The sequence below is a fragment of the Hemicordylus capensis genome, chromosome 1 (assembly GCF_027244095.1).
Source record: "Hemicordylus capensis ecotype Gifberg chromosome 1, rHemCap1.1.pri, whole genome shotgun sequence".
Lineage (NCBI taxonomy): Eukaryota > Metazoa > Chordata > Lepidosauria > Squamata > Cordylidae > Hemicordylus > Hemicordylus capensis.
In genome coordinates this window covers 332,755,352-332,775,862 of record NC_069657.1, presented here as the reverse complement: position 1 = coordinate 332,775,862, position 20,511 = coordinate 332,755,352, and the positions used below count along the sequence as shown (strand labels likewise).

The 20,511-nt window shown below is 42.7% G+C and overlaps 1 protein-coding gene across 2 annotated transcripts in view; it reads left to right on the top strand.

Annotated features, from left to right (window-relative positions):
• The window catches only part of METTL24 (methyltransferase like 24), a 114,893-nt gene that overhangs the window by 41,959 nt on the left and 52,423 nt on the right, over nucleotides 1-20,511 (top strand). The window contains exon 2 of one of the 2 annotated variants that reach the window (XM_053301352.1): nucleotides 14,480-14,578. The exons of the other annotated variant lie outside the window; for it this stretch is intronic. Within the exon in view, the coding sequence (XP_053157327.1) occupies nucleotides 14,480-14,578 (99 nt within the window). The remainder of the gene's footprint in view (nucleotides 1-14,479; nucleotides 14,579-20,511) is intronic. 2 annotated transcript variants of the gene reach the window in all.

Sequence of the window (20,511 nt, the reverse complement as noted above, 5' to 3'; positions counted from 1 at the left end):
CCCTCTTGAATTCAGTCCCAGCAAGTCAACAGCACTGCAGAAGAAACAGGTCTTTATAGCTCTTAGGAGCCCTTCATAGTCCTTAGGAGAGGAGAGCTGGTCTTGTGGTAGCAAGCATGACTTGTCCCCATATCTAAGCAGGGTCTGCCCTGGTTGCATATGAATGGGAGACTTGATGTGTGAGCACTGCAAGATATTCCCCTCAGGGGATGAAGCCGCTCTGGGAAGAGCAGAAGGTTTCAAGTTCCCTCCCTGGCTTCTCCAAGATAGGGCTGAGAGAGATTCCTGCCTGCAACCTTGGAGAAGCCACTGCCAGTCTGTGAAGACAATACTGAGCTAGATAGATCAGTGGTCTGACTCAGTATATGGCATGTTCCTATGTTCCTAAGCCCAGTGTGGAGAGTGGGTGACTCGGAACTGGGCGAAGTGAGGCAGATGGAAAGAGGCGCATATTCTAGTCGGAGTGCTGAGTTCTGTGTGCTGACTGCTCTGTGCTCACCTATTGCATCTAGAGCAGATTGTCATGTGGATCCTTTGAAGCTTGGTGAATGCTAACATGCAAGCACTTGACATTCCTGGTGGAAATTCTCCATGTATTGTAGAAGATCCATGCAGTGAGTGGAACTTTGCATTATGGCAGTTCTATCCATAGGAAGCTGCCCTATGGATATTATTTGCAGATGTCTTCACATAGGAGTCGTTGGCCAAGATCTAAAGCGGCTGAACAGCAGCATATACATATTTGTTGTATTTGTAAAGAACTGTAAATCTAGTTCTCTGAGCCTGAGGGGGTGTTTAAAAAATTGTCATTAAATGTTTTCCTTGAATAGCAGCCCCTTGTCCCATGTGGCATGGCAAACTGCTTTCAAAACAGGTATTTCAAACTCGATGAGCTTTTCACTTTTACTATTCTATTCAATAAGGTTTGGCCAACTATTAACACACTAATACCAGCCATAAGTTGTGGTGGGTTAGGGAAGGTTGTCTCGTAATAGGATGTTAATAGCCACACTTTTGCTGAACTAAAGTAATTGTATCAGAGTTTTCTCATACTGAGTAGCTTTTGCCCTGAAGAACTGATCCGAGCTTTCTATGCGTTGGAAATCTTGTAGCTGACACATTTGTACATATCCCTAGGAATGGTGGGATGTTGCCTTCTAGTTTTTGGACCTTCCAGGACAGCGTGCAGCAAAGTGGACCATGTGCAGTTGTCATGTAATTGAAGTTTGTGTGGGTTTACACACAAACTTGCTATTCTGTAGAAAATGGCTTGCATTTGAAGTAGCCCATTGGTTTCAAAAGCATTTACTTTTGAATAAGTGTTTACCTTTTGTGTAACCCATCCTGTTGAGTATGCTTTGTTGAGACTGAACACAATGTTTCACAGGAGGTACTGGTTACCACGAATTCCTTGTCTTTCACTCAAGAGCCATTACTTCCAAGGCTCAAATGCTGGATGGTATTTGTGGGGGATGAGGGGGGGGCAATATGGTTTTGTGCCTTCAGGAATAAAGTATTTCTTCCTGCAAAGTGTAGTATTGAGGATCGGGTAGAGCCCACCAGATACTCAAAGTTCCCCATAGCCTCTCATTCTGTTGATGTAATACTACTTGTAGACGTGGCCTTTGAATGCCCTATTCTTATTGCCGTGTTCGTAATTTCAAAAGGATGTACAAGACCATATTAATTGTGCAGATTGTTTAAAGAACGCATATGTTGAAAAAGAAAGTGGTTGCCAGGGGAACATAAACACAGATTAACTGTCTAATTAGTCCAAAGAAAGTGTGTGTGTGCGTGCGCATACACACACACACACACACACAGAGACACACACCGTGACCTTCAGATGATTCTGGATATTAAACAGATTCTCAGAACAAGATGGTTGTCTCTTGGAAGAATATGTATTTTGGCAAGTAGAGTTTGTTTTATAGGAAGTGGTTTTTTATACAGTGGTTGTTATAGTGCTGCTACAGAAGCACAGATGGAAACAAAGAGGTCAAAGATGCCTTGATACATTATGGCACAGTTGAACCTACTTGCCTTTGTTCTTTTTTGTGAGTCCCATTTTTGGCATTTTTTGTGTGTGTGTGTAGCTGTGGACACATTTATATTGTTTCAGTGATACTTTTTTCACCACTATTTTCATTCTTCTTTAGTTTTCAGTTTTCAGCCTCATTTACCCACACCACCTTTTAATTCTTTTGGCTGTGGCACCCCATCTGATTTTATCAATGACTTCATACATTATACTCTATGTCGTATGCTATGACATCACTAATGCTTGTAAATAAAATTGCATGAGCTGACACCAGTTAGTTTCAATGGTTGGTATCAACAAATGAGACAGAGGGTGAAAGGGAAATGGCACCAGGAAGCAGCAACATGCAGGGGATGGGAAACAAAAGGATGGCAAGAAGCATAAAAATAATGTCAGTAATCAGTGATGCCTTCTTATCTGACAAAGTTTCAGCAGGCTGGATTGAATGAGCTACTTTAAGTCAATACTGAATCTGAAGAACATTGAGCATAGACTTAGTATTATTCTTCATTTATAACTTAGGTAAGGGCTTCTTGGTTTAAAAAAAAAGGTAAAGAAAACTATGTAAAACTGTTGTTATACTTTAGAGAAGACTTTGTAGGAACACATGACAGAGTCCAAAAGGTATTCTCTTACATGGAGAGAGTAAGGAAATTGAAATGGGGAAGAATGATCAGATCTAGTGCAGATCCACACAAGAACAATGCGTATTCTTGCAAGTAGTCTACTTCCATGAACACTATGGCATGCAGACTCCTGGAAGCTTCTAGACTATACTTCACTGAAGTACCAGCTGCGGTCTTCTTCATGCCCCCACATCAGTTGTTAATTGACACATGAAAAAATAAAATAGGAAACATTTAAAAATGTGACATTAGCACCAGCTCTGAGGAGTTCTACAGAGCAATGTACTCTCCTAGACATTAGATACAGCTTAAGATTAAACTGTAATATTAAACCTCCTTTGTTTTTTGGTTGTACATTATTTCTCCTGTGGGAACAATCTAGAGGACATTAATAATGTTTGTCCCAGAAACATCAGTGGAATTTAAGCACTACATTGTGTACCACTTTCTGTTGATTTCTTTGGGGTTAGACACTTGAGTGTGATTGGTTCAGCAATGGCCTTTTCACGTCTGTAGTTAGCACAGATGGGATATTTTTGTGAGTACTGTATAAAGAGATAAAATGAAAAGTATGAAAATATAGAGGGATTTCTGGTTAGAGCATTGCGTAGGAATTCTGCAGCTTCGTTTCAATTCTTGCTCTAATACAATCTTGCCACTGTCATGGTAGGGGTCTACAAATCTTGGCTTGGTTTACCATCCAGTCATAATCCGTGTTTACCACCAACCCTCCCCTCCTGCAGCAGAGGAGAGAAGAAAGGGGATCTCTCATATCAGGCTGGGCTTTGGAGATGTGGTAGGGATGCCACTGGACATGTGAGGGACCTCACACGACCTGATAAGGCCCCTAGTTTGTATGTGTGACATGATGTCCCTTTGTCATCATAGGGCTTTCCCTACAGTTCTAATATGCAGTTGTGCCAGTGTAGGGGTGGGGTTGGCTTGCATTGTTGGAGTGATGCACAAAGATCTTATGGCGTGCTGATCCACATCCGAGGATGGAATTATTGGAAGAAGGCAAACTTTCTCTTTTTCTTAACATTAGTTGTTTTATTTTGCAGTTACATGGGGCTGCCAGTGGTCTCCCACCTAAGGGGCAGATTAGGTCCACAAATGTCAGTGCTTCAGATAAAATATTGCTAGGGGGAATTCTGTTTTGGTGTGATAAGCAAAAGATAGCCCTCTTTCTTTCTAGAGAGCTTGTACAGGCTAATTGGCAGTGAGCAACCAACATTTCTTTAATAATCCATTATATTGATCTTTGCTTTTAAAATGGTAGAAGGTACTTGATGCCACTTGCAGGGTGAGATATGTGGACTGAAAGGAGCAGTTTGGGCCATTTAAATTTTGGCAGAAAGAAAATGCAGTTTTGAGCTGAAAGGCAAGAAACAACCTGGGTCAGGAAACGGATGCCAAGTTGCTATTTTGGTTTTGAGATGACTGATGCTGTTCTAGCCCTACCTGCTTTTGTGCCTGCGTTCTCTGCCCCTTAATGCAACCAGTATTTTTGTAAATATGCAGATATTACAAAATACCACAGGTCTTCAATGCTCTTTCCTGAAAAAGAAGCTGTACCTCAGTTGTTGCCTGGGAACTAACTTCATGCTGGGAAAGGGGAGAAAGTGAAAAATGGATATTGATTAGCAAAAGAGGGTCTATTTCAGTCTTCTGAAAAAGAATATGTCAGATATGTGTATGAATGGAACACAAGTAAAACAACATTAGAGGGGAGACAAAAGGAAAGATCCCGTAAAACACGGTGTGTGGGAGGGAAAACCTGCATTTTGAAATAACGGACATAAATAAAACAAAACAGCACATCTTGGGATATCTAACATGTATAGTTGATAGCTCCCTCAACTATAGAGGTTGAGTTGTTACAGCTGTCCACCCTCTACCAGTAATGTGTAAGAATATAAAATAAATGTAATTGTGTTAATGCTGCTGTTCTCACTTTTTATTTTTTATTTTGGTGTATGTGCTCTGGTGAAGGCTGTGTGCTTGGTTTTTGCCTGAGGAAAATGTTTGTCAGGTCTCATTGTCATCTCTGCCTCCTGATCTGTCTAACTAAATTCTAGCCTTCCAGTCTTTCCCTGCAGTTAAGCTGCATTTTGGAGGTTTGAACGGACATGAAAGACTCCATGCTTCTTCTCCCAAAGGGTACAGAATCCAACAGTGTTGCTTAGAAATGAGATAGAGGTAATAAATGCCAAATGTTGGTACTCTTAGCTTTGGTTTTGAAGGTCATACAAGTTCATTCATTGACTGGTAATGGAAAATGAAGAGAGTCCAGAAGAACAATTTAAGCAATGGAAAACCTTAGTCTGCTTTCTGGCTGTGAATGAAAAAGTTTCTAAAATGTTCTTTTCATCATCTCTCTTCAATTTGAAGTGGGGGGGGCATTCTCAATGAACAAAAAGGTTCATACAGAATGTTTTGGCTCTCTACAAGACTGTGCTTATTTAAGCTGCAAAAATATGAGTCATGCTGTGCTATCCATTCATGGCTGTGGATCTAGTCTGATTCCTGTTCCTGAACTTTGCCCTTTCCCCCCCATTATGTTTTCCCCACTCTGTGTCCGATTTTCATCCCTGCAACTGTTTTTCCTTTTGGGAAAGCTTTGCTGCAACGTTGGCTTGAGTGTTTTCATAGTGGCACATTGTAGGCATTTTTCTCGATGGTGGACCTAAGGATACTGTCAGTGTCACCATGAACTCATTTGTCTATGAATGCAGAATTTGGTGTCCAGTGACTTTGGTTTCTCTTAGAATTGTAAAAGCCTCAGTGAAACAAATCTCTTTTGAAATTCCTGTCATAGATTCTGAGGTCTTCATGAAAGACACAAGGAGTAAACCTATTAGGTTTCAAAATCGGGTCTCTGTCTTTGTTTGGGAAAAGTGTTCTAGGTCCAAACATCCCATAACTCATACACACTGCTGAAAAATTCCTCCATCTCTTCTAGATTAGACAGAAGATAGTGAACTTCCTATCTTCTTTTATGTTTTTAGCCTATTTTCCTTAAGTAAGCTTCACCCAGGATTCTGTCTGTGTTTGTGTGTGTCTCTATCAACTTTGCAATGTTTGGACCAATATGAACCAAACTGGGTACAGTTGTAGGGACACATAGGGACACCTCCATTGCATAGTTTGTGATTATGGCTTCCATGTCTATTCAAGATGGCAGGTGTGTAAACATTTGAGGCACAGGTGGGCTAACTTGTAGGCTGTCTAACCGATTTGAATCAACTTTGGTACAGCTGTAGGAACATCTCAACTGTGTAGTTTGTGATGATGTCACCCACCTCAACTCAAGATGGCAGCCTCATGGATGTTTAATGTGCAAGTGGGCTAACTTGTGAACCGCCTAACCGATTTGAACCAAATTTGCTACAGCTGTAGGGACACATAGGGACACCTCACTGTGTAGTTTGTGATGATGCCATCCAACTCATTCAAGATGGCAGATGTATGCACTTTTGAGGTGTAGCTGGGCTAACTTGTGATCCACTTAACCAATTTGAACTGAATTTGCTGTGGGTTTAGGGACACATAGGGATGGTTCAAGGGCATAGTATGTAATGATATCATCCATGCTGATTAAAGATGGCAGATGTGTGAATGTTTGAATGATTTGGACCAAATTTGGTGCAGTTGTAATGAGTGACACAAAGAGACACCTCAACAGTGTAGGTTGTGGTGATGTCATCTACCCCAATCAAGATGGCGATCACATGAATGTGTGAGGCACAAGAGGGCTAACTTGTAAACCATGTAACCAATTTGAACCAAATTTGGTTCAGCTGTAGGAACACCCCAGTGGCATAGTTTGTGCTGATGTCATCCACCCCAGTTCAAGATGGGAGGATGCATGAACATTTGAGATGCAAGTGGGAACCAATTTGGACAAAATTTATCACAATTGTAGGGACATGTAGTGACACCTCAAAGGCATAGTTTGTGATTATGTCATCTACCCCAATTCAAGATGGCGGACTCATGAAGATTTGTGATGCAAGTGGGCTAACATGTGAACTGCCTAACCAATTTGTACCAAATTTAGTCCAGTTGTAGGGATAGTGAAAGGAAGGGAAAAGTAGGAAGATTAGTTCTTACCAGAACTACTTGTTTGTTTGTACATGTACATCCCTTGGTAGTAGTTTTTCTTTTACCTGCAACTTCATTCATACCCTTTTAACTCTAGTTCTGCTCCTTCTGCTTGAACTGCTGCTTCTCCTTAAATATTGGTGTTCTTACTTGTCCTTAAATACAGATATCTGACTTTGGTTCTTTGAAAATAAAAAGCCACTTGTAGAAGGTGCATAGACTGGTTTTGCTGAGAATCCAGATCCAAACAGAGACTAGGTTAACTAATATAATAAAACCTATTCTGTACCTCTCCGTTACAGAGCTCTGTGAACCTCAGGTATGAACCTCTGTGAACCTCAGAGCCAGCATGGTGTAGTGGTTAGAGTGCTGGACTAGGACCAGGGAGACCCGAGTTCAAATCCCCATTCAGCCATGATACTTGCTGGGTGACTCTGGGCCAGTCACCTCTCTCTCAGCCTAACCTACTTCACAGGGTGAGGAGAAACTTAAGTGTGTAGTACATTGCTCTTGGCTCCTTGGAGGAAGAGCGGGATATAAAATGAAATAATAATAAAGTGGTGATACTTGCTCTCAGAAGCTGGGTGTCACTTTTATACCCCCCCCCCCCGGTGGCTTTGAATGTTGCAAAGAATTGTGACACAACTTTCTTTGTGATTTTGCCAATTCCCCACCCCCCAGTGGGATAAATCCCACTTGAATTTTGTCAGCCCCCCCCCATTATTCTCACTGAGGCTGTGGGACAAGGCCTCAGCTATTGTCCAGCAGACTGCCAAATCACCCCTAAGTTCAGTCTTCACTCCACTGACCCTGTTTGCCTCACCTGGCCCTGCTGTGACTGTCTATCTTTTGCCCTAGCCCATCCTGTTCTTCCCTGTGTGTCCCTTGTATCTCAGGCAGGGATTCATTCAGCAGTCCAGATCCTGCCCCCCCCTCCTTGTGCCTGCTGGGCTGCTGGACAGATACACAATTCCAATCCCAGGTTGCCTCCACGTGCAGCCTGGAGCCCTGTTCTGCTCTGGCTGATTGGCTCAGCTCCCAGTTGTTGCCTGTACATCCTCCTAGCTTATTTTAATCTTTCCTTCCCTCACCCTTGTACTCAACAGGCAAGCTACTCCATCACCTGTCCCCAGGTAAGAGTGTGAGTGCAGTGTGGAGAGGGTGTGCTGGGTACCAAACTAAGGAGAGATGAAATGCTCTCTCTGCTGCAAAGCTTACTCAGTTATTATGAGTTGTAGCCCTTTTGCTTGGTTTTACAGGCAACAGAGCCAGCGTGGTGTAGTGGTTAGAGTGCTGGACTAGGACCGGGGAGACCCGAGTTCAAATCCCCATTCAGCCATGATACTAGCTGGGTGACTCTGGGCCAGTCACTTCTTTCTCAGCCTAACCTACTTCACAGGGTTGTTGTGAAAGAGAAACTTAAGTATGTAGTACACCACTCTGGGCTCCTTGGAAGAAAAGCGGGATATAAATGTAAAAATAATAATAATAAATAATAACACAGCCTCCAAAATTGGGGGAGGGTTGTGTCTTGAACCTTGAATTAGTCTGTCCAACTTGAAGATTTCTCCTTTTTTTTTTTTTTTTAAAATATACCCATTTGATCTACAATTCCGCCCCCCCCCCCGGTGTCCTAGAGTCATAATCTGTGATGGTTACTTGTGCTTATTCATAACATTGCAGTGCTTGCTCAGTACATATTCAGGGCTGAACCTGCAAATGGATAGATATATGGCCTTAGTGATCTCTGGCTCAGGTTCAGTTTGGAGTTGTGCTGACAACCCAAATGAATGAAATTTTAAAATGCCACTAGTTGTCTGTCATTAAGATGGGAAAGACTGAGAGTTTGCTTGGATGAGTGATTAGGAGAACTGATTCTGTTTTCCTAGCATCAACTAGATAATTCAGCAGCGGCAGAAACAAAGGTGTGTGTGGGGGGGATTAATTTCTCACAAACTGGAGTTCATAAATAATCTTTTTAGAAGCAAGGCCTGTTCACCTCTTGAGTCAAAAATATTAGTGGTACCCACTCCTGTCTTAATGAATGGAGGGAAAAATTAAAACTTTGAATGTGGCTCCCCCCCCTTTAAAAGAGGATCTGAGATTTTTCTAGGAAAAAAATGCATAGTGGTGGTGAGGGGGGAGTCTGAAATAGTAGGAGGCTGTGATTTCACTCTTAACATGAGAGTGAGTCCCATTGAACTCAGTGGAAATAACTTCTGAGTACATCTACATAGAATCAGGCTGCAGTCCTAAAGTTATAGAAATGCCTTTTGTCATTTGTACCATGTTTTTTTTTTGGTCATTTCAGAAATTAGTTTGTCAGTTCAATCAGTTGTACCATGTACATATATTTCTGTGAGTTCAGCGATTGACTAATAAAACTATCAGTTAATGATGTTTTTAGTCTCCCTTCCAGAAAAGTTTAAATTTAACCAAGATAAGACTAATAGGAAACATATATGGAATTGATACAACCCTTTCTGATGATCCAAGAGCTGGGCGGGTGTGTGTGTGTGTATCAAAATGCTTTGGAGATAGGAGGGGATCTTCATTAAAAGCTGGAGGGTTAGTTCAAAGCTTCTGTTTAAAAAAAATTGAGATGCAGTTATGCAACTCCAGGATCACGCCCACTTTGGACTCCCAAACATATTTTCTTGTTATGCTCTGTCCACCTAATATGTGTTAATATATGTTAACAGCTGAAAGAATAAACTTGCTTTCCCTTACATTGACAGGTAACTTTAGGAAGTAATTTAAATGCTATCATAAGCCTTAGGTGCTGACCACTGTTCCCTCTAAGACGAGGTTACCTCTAACCTCTACCACTGTTCCCTCTAATAAGATGAGATTACATATAAATAATATAACTGGAGCTAGTGCAGTGGTTGCAGTGTTGGACTAAGATTTGGGAGCCCTGAGTTCAAATCCCTTGGGATCGACGTCTGGGAGCTCATGCTTCCAGATGATCCACACTGCTCCAAGCAGTGTAGATCTCCAGAGGCTGGGATGTTGTGTCCTGGCCTCCAGATATCCCCCAATGCACCACACGGTGGGCGCTCTAGGCGCCTAACTCTGTGTGTGCACAGGCTGCCTGCAGCCCGGACAAACACTGGCTGGCAGTGCCAGGAACCATGCAGATCCCAGCACTTCACACACGCAGCCTAACCCATCCTGGGCTGCCCTAGCCTTGGTTATGCAGCGTGTGTGAATAGACTTTTCATCTACCTCCTGTCACTGTAATATTTTTTCTACTTTAACTTTTCCAGGAAAATAATGTGCTCTTTAAAAGATACATCTCCATACTGGAAATGCTACTTCTTTTGAACTTTTCTCTGTGATGCAAATGATAAATCCACAGAGCTTAACTGTGAGCAAAATGTGCATTGTAAGGTTTTCAGCTGGCAAGCGGAACCACATTTTTCACAGTTCTCACGATGGTGCCATCAGTGTATCTCAACTGACACCCCCTGGAAATTAAAACACTCCCCTAATTTTAAATTCTGAAGAAATTACTTCTGTGTAACAAATGAGTCCATCTGCATTTTTTAAGCCCCTAATGACAACATGAAGAGTCTCATGTACTTTTAATATGCTCAGTTGGTGATAGATGTTCCAAATGAGGATAAGTACCTTTAAAATAAATAAATAAATAAGATGAATGGGATTGTTGAACAATCTGAACATTTTTGTTGTTACTTTAGCACCCAATAATTAATCTTGTTTTAAGTGGATGTTTAATATGTTTTAAGGGAAATATTATATATTTAGGGAATTCAATCCCTTTGTTATGAAAGTACGTTTCCTCCAGTCTTTCCTTGTTCTCTTTTGTGTGAGAAACATTGTTTGCTAAGCTGACAGGATCGCTGAGATTTTGAGCTGACAGACTTCATGTAGATTATAAAAAGCATGAGCTGAAACTTGCTTGCCCTAGAGATAAAAATGACAATGTACAAATGCTGCGATTAACAAAACTACCTTTTTCAGGACACGACAGAATATTGTGTGGGCAGGGAAACAAAGCACTTTTATCTACATGTACAAAATACTTTATTGTATTAGTAGGTTAGATTTGCAGAACCAGAGGTCTTATTTGGGGTTTCTGTTGTGATACTTTGCAGTTTCTCATGCTCTTAGTTTCTCATTTTATATGCATTCTCAGGAAGACATTGCTTTAGATGTTACATATACATGCCACTGGTGTCCTCAAAGCACACCCAGACAGTTTTAACTTTGGAGATGAGTTGCGTGTAGTTTCTGATCTTTTCCAAGTCAAGATATACAGGGTTCTTCAGTCTGGCAAGAAACTAGGGGTGTGCACAGAACCAGCTGGTCTGGTTCAGTTCTAGTCCCAGCTGGACCCAGCCAGTTAGGGCCGGCACCTCCTTGAACCCCCTCAGTCCAGTCCAGTGGGGTTTGAGAGGTTTTAAAAAAATCCCCCGCCCGCAAACTTACCCAATTAGCCAATTGTAAACTTTCTTTCACTAATCACTAAGTCATTCCTTCAAAGATGGTACAAAGAAATAGTCTTGTGTTTTATCCTATGGTTATGCAAATATTGCTCCATTTCAGATGAGGTAAGCTATGTCCTCTTGTCAGTCACTAGTTCTTTTGGAAGACCTTCCCTCGCAAACTGCAGCCATGAACTGGAACACCTTGTTTGTAGTAATGTTGTCAGCAAATGAAACTTCTGCCCACCTGGAATAGTAATCTGCCATCACTATAACAAATCTTTGTTTTGTGGGTTGGTTATCAAAAGGCCACATTATGTCCAGAACAAGTTTTCCCCAAGGACCATTGGGATACTCGACTGGAGTCAAGAGGGTGGTAAAAGTCTTCTGCAACTTGTCACAAACAGCACAAGCCATTCAGTGTCTGATTTTCAGTGTGTTTGTCCATACCTGGCCACCAAAAACTTTCTTTGATTTGCCTTTTAGTCAAGCTCATGCTCAGGTCACCTTTGTGGGCAATTTTGTTCACTTTTGCTTGTAAGGAGGGTGGCACCACCAAATGATCAATCCTTAGCACCAGCTCATTGAGAAGGGACAGCTCACTTGCTATGTGCAGGTATGGTTGAAGATGTTCAGGTACCTTGTTTTTGCATGGCCATCCATTAGTTATGTAAGATTTAAGTTCAGTAAGCACTTGATCAGCACTCAAAAAGATGTGATCACTACTTGCGAAATTACTATTCCATCCTCTTCTTCTGGGATCTCCTCTTGGCCTGGAAGTGGAAATAGAGATAAGCAATCTGCACTGCAGTTGTATTCCAAATACCTGGCAGATATTCCACCTGGAAATCAAATTCCATAAGTCTGGTGATCCATTTGGCTACTCTTGAGGTTGCTCAACTATTAAATAGTAAATAAACGCTGGAGCTTCTTTTTCAATGATAGAATACATCTTCTCTGAAGCCGTAAGCACTCTGGAAGCAAAGGCAACTGTAACTTTCTTGACCCCTTTTTTCTGGGTCAAGACAGCACCCAAACCATATTCAGAAGCATCAGTGGTTACAATAGTGTGCCTGTTGCTGTTGGAAGAAGTGAGAACAGGGCTTTCAGCAATGGCCAATTTGATAATCTGAAAACTAGCCTTGCAGGATGCATCCAAGTTAAATGTAACATTCTTTTTAAAAAGTAGCAACTTTCAAAGGCAACTTTTGAGGCAAATTGTCTAACAAATTTAGAGTCATACTCAAATTTAGAGTGCTAAAAATGATCAAAATGCCTCCTTGTTGTGTGGCTCTGGTGCTTCCCGGATAGCTTTCACCAAGTCTGTTTTGGGATGTCTGCCACTCTGAGATATTAAGGCTGTTCTCACAAGCAGCCCAGCCTGGGTTAGGCTGCTTGCATGCAGCACCAGGATTGAGGTGGATTCAAGCGCTGCTGCGATGTCTGACTTGCCTTTTGGACCTGGCCTTTTACCAAGATTAAGGGCGTGAATGCACCTTTAACCCCAGTTCCGAGGTTGTAAGCCTGTTGGGCTGCTTGCAGCCTGAGCAGACACGGAGACAAATATCTAGAGCATTCATTTCACAGGGGTATCCTGCAGTGCACCACACACAGTGCATCGTGGGAAATGTGGAGGTAAAGATGCATTGCCCCAGCCTCCAGAGAACCACACTGCAGTGGAGATTGTGTGGGGACGTAGTCTGCGCTTCCCACCACCATTCCGGGATCATTGGGGGGCGGGGGGAGGTAAGTCTAGCACAGCCTCCTCCCCTGCCCACCCACCCCTAACACTATATGCAGCTCTTTCTGATGTTTCCAGCCCAATATTGAGACTCCTTTTTGTGACACACATACTTTCCTTTCTGCAGTACTTTATTTGTATTCTGGGACAGCAGTGAAGTATCCATTTATGGCAATAGGGGAACCTCTATGTTTCCATGGGTGTATGTTTTAAAACTGCAGGTGCCGATCTGATGTAGTAAGGAATTTCTTGTAAAGCAGATGGGAAATCTGCTTCATAGAGAACCAGAATCAGCCATCATTCGTACTTCGTGGCCATTAAGTTTAACTTGACAATGTGGAGAAGCAGGTTCTGAGTGTGTCACTGAGTGTGTCAAATGCTGGCAGGAGGTGGTTCAGCTGCCTCATCCTTATCATGTAGTGAATCGGTAATGAAGTGGACTGCGGACTTGCAAACTTTAGCAAAATGTCCCCTTTTCTTGCACCTGTTGCCAGTGACCTGTGCAGGACAGTGAGCAAAATCAGCTTTGTGGGCAGAGTCTCCATATTGGTAGCAGTGGCTTCATGCCTGTGTCTGTTGAGCTGTGAATAGTTATATATAGAAACTCAGACATGATCTAATGAGAGCACATCCCTAAATGAAAGATAGTAAGGTAAGTAAGTAAGAGTAAGTAAGATAGTAAGGTGTAGAGTTGCCCTAAACATTGATTTATTAGTTGTGCTGACTTTGGAGTATTTATGTTCATAGATATCTGGAGAGTGACTTTTGCTATTTGGTTGCTAGAGTTTCCAGGTCCAGATGGTGAAAATAGTCTGTATCTATCACTAAAAAAAAATGGAAATAGAGGACACTTTTTACCAAAGAAGTCTCCAAAAAGTCTCTACTTTGCATAAAATTTGCATATGCATTGCTGGCGTTGGATAGGGCCAGTTGCTCTCCCCGTGATAAATCGAAGAGATTCCCCACTTTAAAAGGTGCCCTTTTGCCCAGTTACAGTATCAGGGGTAACTGCTAACTGAGTAAAGTTTGTTAGCTAGCTGCTAACTTCTCACTGCTGCCACCACATGAGGGAAGCAAGCTGCACGTGCTGGGCCCACCTATCTCTGCGCCTACATAACGTGGCTCTGCCACCTGCCACTGAAGCAGAAGCTCCTCTCTGGCTTCCCCATGGGATGGATGGTCAGTCGGGAGGAGGAGACAGAGGAAGAGAAGCTGCTCATAAGAGCAAAGGGTTCTGCGCGAACAAAATGTTCCAGCTGCTCCCCAGAACTTCAGTCACCCCAACACATTTGTTTGTTCCCCAAAATAGTCTGTCTTCCTAATGCAAAAAAGGTCATTTAATCTCCCAAATAGTTGCATGTCCTCTATAAAAGTCTCTAGTTGGCAACCCTATTGGTTGCTGCTTCATCATCTTATTTTTAAACATGAGAAACTCAATGCATTATATTTCTGTCTTTTATTGAAAACAGACTGATTTTCATCTATGCCAATTGTTTTGATATTATTTATATTCCAGACTATACGCTGGCACATAGACTTGCAACCCTGGGCAAGTCCTACGCCTTCCTTGAGTAATGAAGCCCTGAGGCTCTTACAGTATATCAGCACTGCCCAGGTTGGTTTTCATCTTGATACTCATTAGGAAATGTAGAAATCCTTTGGCAGTTTATGATTTAGTTCTAGAAAGAATCTTTTTCTCATTCACAAGTGGGATAATGGGTAAGATATAATTTGTTTTGTGATTTTTACCACTTTACTGAAACTGATTCAGATTCAGATTAAAATAATGCTTTAAAACAAACACTCTAAAAAGGGTTTCCTCTCTTGAGCAGTTAGTCTCAAAATAAATAGAGACTGGGGATCCTTGAAATGGAATTGTACTGTGTATATCTTATGCATACAATCCCTGTAATATGGTATGCTCTACTGAAAAACTTCTGAGTGTTTTATTTATGTATGCATTACATTTCTATCTCACCTTCCCTCTGAGGAATTCAGGGTAGTGTGCATGCCCCCTCCCAACATACATTTTAGTTTCACATCAACTTTTTGAAGTAGGTTAGGATGACAAATAAGAAATGGTTCAAGGCCAACCTGTGAGTTTCATAAATTAAACAGGACTAAGTACAACACTGAGCCACTTAATGGCGCAGCGGGGAAGTAACTTGCCTAGGGAGCAAGAGGCTGCTGGTTTGAATCCCTGCTGGTATATTTCCCAGAGTATGTTTCATACTGTGCAGGAGATGGCAATGGTAAATCCCTCCTGTATTCTACCAAAGAAAACCACATGGCCCTGTGGTCTCTAGGAGTCAACACCGACTCGACGGCACACTTTACCTTTAAGTCCAACACCGCATTCATTACAGTAACACAGTGACACTAAAGAAGAGAGCCCCATATACTCAGGTTACAGCTAATGCTCTACTAATTGATTTAAGCAAGAAATATCATGCTATGCCATTGCAGTCTCTTGGAATGGGGAGAAGCATTCTTGATTCTCATTAAGTTTAGGACAGTAGACATTTCTGTATATGTATGCTTATGTTCAACAGTGATTTGTCGTTTAGGACCAAAAACCACTTGAAATCCAAATAGTGCAAGAAAGGTTGACTTCCCCCCTTTAAATATTGAACTCTTAGTGTCCAATATTCAGAGTAATCAATATCTATTCCAGATCTCTGTAGCAAAGAGAGTGCCAACTATGGGTTTTACAAGAGAACTTTACTGAAAAATGATAGTGAAGGATATTTACACTTAGCAAGGTAAATATTTTAGTTCTCTTTCCCAGATTATGATTTTCATTCACAGAAAATGCTCCTGCAAGTCATTTCCATTACATAGGAACATAGGAAGCTGCCATATACTGAGTCAGACTATAGGTCCATCTCGCTCAGTATTGTCTACACAGATTGGCAGCGGCTTCTCCAAGGTTGCAGGCAGGAATCTCTCTCAGCCCTATCTATCTTGGAGATGCCAGGGAAGGAACGGAGCCTAGATGCTCTTCACAGAGCGGCTCCATCCCCTAAGGGGAATATTTTACAGCGCTTACACTTCTAGATTACCAGAATCACTATGTGTGTAGTTTGATGCACATGTTTTGCTGAGTCAAAAACATGCATTTTCCCCTGTGTTGAAACTCATCAGTATGGGTTGTGCACTGAGTGTGCTTGAGAGACAGGACCAAATCACTTGAGGCTAGTTTCCTGTCACCAGAGGGCACCATAGCCCCAGTTCCCATCCTATCTTACTTGAGTTAGCAGGGTTGTGAAAGCTCCTCAGTATTTTTTTTTTAAAGACCGGCTAGTTTCTTATTTTCCTTTCTTATACTTTTATTTCTCTGCCTCCTTCTCCCCTCCCCTTCTTAGATTGTGCAAGGGTGGGAAGGGAGCTGTCTTAGCTTTGTACTTTAACCTAAATCCTCAACGTTTTTTCCATTCCTAAATTAGACCATTGGTCACCTTAAGTGGCACAGCGGGGAAAGGCTTGACTAACAAGCAGAAGGTTGCCAGTTCAAATCCCTGCTGGTATGTTTCCCAGACTATGGGAAACATCTATATTGGGTAGCAGAAATATAGGAAGATACTGAAAGGCATCATCTCATACTGCGCGGGAGGAGGCAATGGTAAACCCCTCCTGTATTTTACCAAAGACAACCACAGGGCTCTGTAGGCACCAGGAGTTGAAATCGACTTGACGGCACACTTTGCCTTTACTTTAATTAGATAATTGGCAATTTCTAATTTCACTTTTGTTTTCCTTTACTTCTTATGGAGTGTGCTCAGGCAGAAGAGCTGCTGCAAGGATCGCTTTCAGAGCACCTGCAAGTAGCTTCCAGTTTCCAGCTGTCCTTCTTGAGAGCCCTCTAGCCCTCCTACTCGGGTGGTTTTAGCCTCGCCTATGCAAATTGAAATTCTTCCAGCCGATTTGATGCTTGCTGAGGTAGAGGCGGCTGTTGTATGCAAAAAAACTGCCAAAAAAGTACAATTTTTTTTAAAAAAATCAAAACATTGCAAGGATCAGGCTGAGCTGAATAAAAAGAAACACACATGCCTGCCGGCCTCTGTGCGCCTTTAGCGAGCGCCTCCTGATTAAAGCAATATCCTGCAGGGCTACCTTTTGGAGGACCTGCAGCTGGCTGTAAAGCCAGATGTCCTCGTGAGAGCCCGTCAATCCTCCCCCCCCCGGCCCGGGCTAGGTCCACGGCCTCACCTATGCAGAGGCCCTGCTCCTGTCATTACGGCAGGCACAGTTGCGGCAGCTCCGGCTCATACTAAAAAGCCGCGAACAGATCAAACGCCTCTGTGGTACTGGCAGAGCCTCCTGAGTCTTCCTTGCCTCACTGAGCGCTGCTCTTTCAGCTGTGCTGTCAACGACAAAGAGGCAAGACTTGCTGCCTCCCAAGTCCCTTGGTATAGCAGGGCTCGGAGAAAATAACGACCACCATCCTTTGAGCGACTTATTGGCATCTAAGCAAACCACACAGGTGTCAGTGGCGGTTGAGGGGGAACCGGATAGTCTGTGGTGGGGGGGGTGTCCCGCGGTCGATCCCATCACTCCTACTGGAGAAGACGCAGTGATTGCTCCAGCTGGCCCTTTGGGGCCCACGCAGCCAGTGACTACCACAGCTGGAAACCATTCTGGTGAATCTAATGTAATGCCTCCCTCTCCCATTTGGGACCAATACCAACTGGATTCCACCAAGCGTGCCCAACTGAACCAAGATTCTTGGCCAGGGAGTGTCAGCATAGCGCAGTGCCCCCCTCCCCCATGCCTCCTGCCACTGCTTCTTCCTTCCTCGCAGAACCCGACACTCTGCTAGGCGACTGCCCTCCTCCTTTCCAGGCTACAGTCCTTAAGGAGAGGCCATTCTCATTTCGGAGAGGGGCCATTTAGTGCCCAGGCGTTTTGATTTTAAACACAGAGGGCTTAACATTCCCTCCCTCTGAGGCATCTCTCCGTTGCCCAAACAGAACCAGCTACCAAATGCTCCTGTGTTGCACCTGAGGAAGGTGAGCTGATCCCTCATGGCGGGCATGGTTTGTCCCTTTCTAGCAGGATCAACCTTGGTTGCATGGGATGGGAGAGTACAAGCTCCTCAGTTGTTCCCACCCGTTCCTCTGTTTCTCCTGCCTGGAACTGGGGCTGTGGCGTCCTCTGGTGACAGGAAACTAGCCTCGTGTGTTTTGGTCTTGTCTCTCTAGCATGCTCACTACACAAACCATACTGATGAGCATCAGTCACAGGGAAAAGAAATCCTTCACAGTAAGTCCAGTGTTCCTTTCCGAGCTTTTCTGGACTCTTGGCTTGCTTGTGCATAACACTCGTGCTACAGTTTTAGCCACCAAAGTGACTTTTGGGGCCACAGATGGGAAGCCTGCAGCAATATCTGCATCTAATGGTTGTCCTGGGTCTCCTTGCAAGCTGCTTTTATTTTTATTTTTTTGGTAGTACTATTTTGCATTTAGGAAAAGCAATGAATTCTAGAAGGATGTTTGTATTTGCATAGCTGAAATGCATTCTTTTAAGAAAGCATTTCCTTATTAAATGCTTTCAGGCATGAAGGCAAGTACATTGTCCTAGGTATATGCCACACACGAATTCATTCATTCATTCATTCATTCATTCATTCATTCATTCATTCATTGTAACTTACAAGCTGGTGTGACGTTTAAATTGAAATGTGCCTGAAGACTGCAGCAAATTAGTATGTCTCAGACTGCATTTCCCCTGCTGCAGTGTCCTTTTTTGGTGGGGGAGGTTTGGCCTTTAGGCTGATATGTGACTATCTGCTCTGCCATACCTTGCAGCTTTGAGCACAAGATCCTGACAGCAGTCCAGGGAAGGCGTACCTGCAGTGGTGGTGATGCCATGCTGTTCCATGATGTGTTTGCCCTGTGTTTTTTTGTTTTTGTTTTGTTATTTAGTTGTAACCATGTACCATGTGTCCTTATGCTTCCTGCTGCGTAGGTCCATGCAGGAAAAGCTCTATGTTGGCGGGGAAAATGTGTACCCTATAATATCATTGGTGGTATAAATGTTCTTAATCACCCTGAAAATTAAGCCCCATAAGTATTGATTGACTGAGGTTGGAATGGAGCACTTGTACCTCCATTCATAAGTTGTCATAAGTCAGTGCAGAAGGTCCCAGGTTCAATCCCTGGCAGCATCTCCAGTTAGAGCTTGGAAAGACTCCTGCCTGAAGCCTTAGGGAGCCACTGCCAGTTGGTGTAAATATTGCTGAACTAGATGGATCAATGGTCTGACTTGGTATAAGACAATTTCCTATATTACATCTTCCAATATATCCTCCAGATGAGAGAAAATAACACAAATGAAACAAAAAATCAAAATAACACAAGTGGCACTTGGTTCAAAAAAGCTTACTCTGAGCAACTGCATTTGAAAGGAGAGCAATGAAGTAACTTCTGCCAGGTCATGTGGATCTGGAGGTTTGCATAGCTTTCAACTGGAAGGGCTTGGACTGAAGTAGCTCTTCTGCACACAAAACCGGCTCTTTTTCAGGGATGTAATAAACTCTGGCAGATTCTACTAAGCTTCACTAGTTGGGTCAAAACCTAAAAGGGCGTCAATTTGTAAAGAGTTTATAGTTGCTGACATAGCAATCAAGAGCTTTAGCTTTGAGAAGAAGTGCCCTCACTCCCCTGGACAGGCATAACTTAGGTTGTGAAGTAAGAGGAATCCTCATTTCTCCCTTGCCAGATGCTGCTGAATTGCTGGCTAACAATAATAGCACAGTGTTACAAGATACATACTTCTATTTAGTAGTTTGGGCAGCCGGTCTTTTCTTTCTTGCACAACTAGCATTTTTGAACAGTTTCTCCTCCTTGGATAAAAAGTACCATGCAACTAGTTTCGTGAGCTCAAGAGATCTTTTGGACTTGTGTTTTGATGTGAAGAGTAGAAAATCTGGAAATCTCTCTTGTTCTGCATCCGTTGTTGTCTTTCATGTTCGTTCATTCTATTTTGTCATGTTTAGTACCAGGTGAGGTTGGAGGACTAAGGCAGTGGCCAGTTTAAGAGATTGTTGTTATCTCAAAGAGTGTATAAGCCTGTGGCTCAAAGTGCTCTACCAGATGCCAGGGCCTATCAGACCATTGACAAGTTCATTAAAAGCATTCGTGAAACTGTAGATCTCCCAAGGGCAGACCATCCTAAATGGTCAGAAATTCTTTCAAGAGGAGTGTAATCATGAAGTTCTGTGCCCAGGAGGTCTAGATAACCATAGTCATACTCTACATATGAGAGAAAATGGGTGGAAGAAGGACATGAGCACAGGCATAATGCCTCAAATAGGTTATTTAATAAATCATTGGGAAGTCAGGTAGCAATAGCCATATACTGGAAAAATGAGCTGTTAAATACTGAGTGTTTCAGTAGCTTGTAAGATCAGGAATCGGTTAACTAGTGTTGGTGAAGTGGTTCACTAGTGATAGCTGTTGGCCAGCTCCCTAGGGTGATTGTGGAGGGGAATCCCCATCATTGCAAGAAACTACCAGGAGGCAGTGGTAGAAGAAGGGTGTGCCTCAG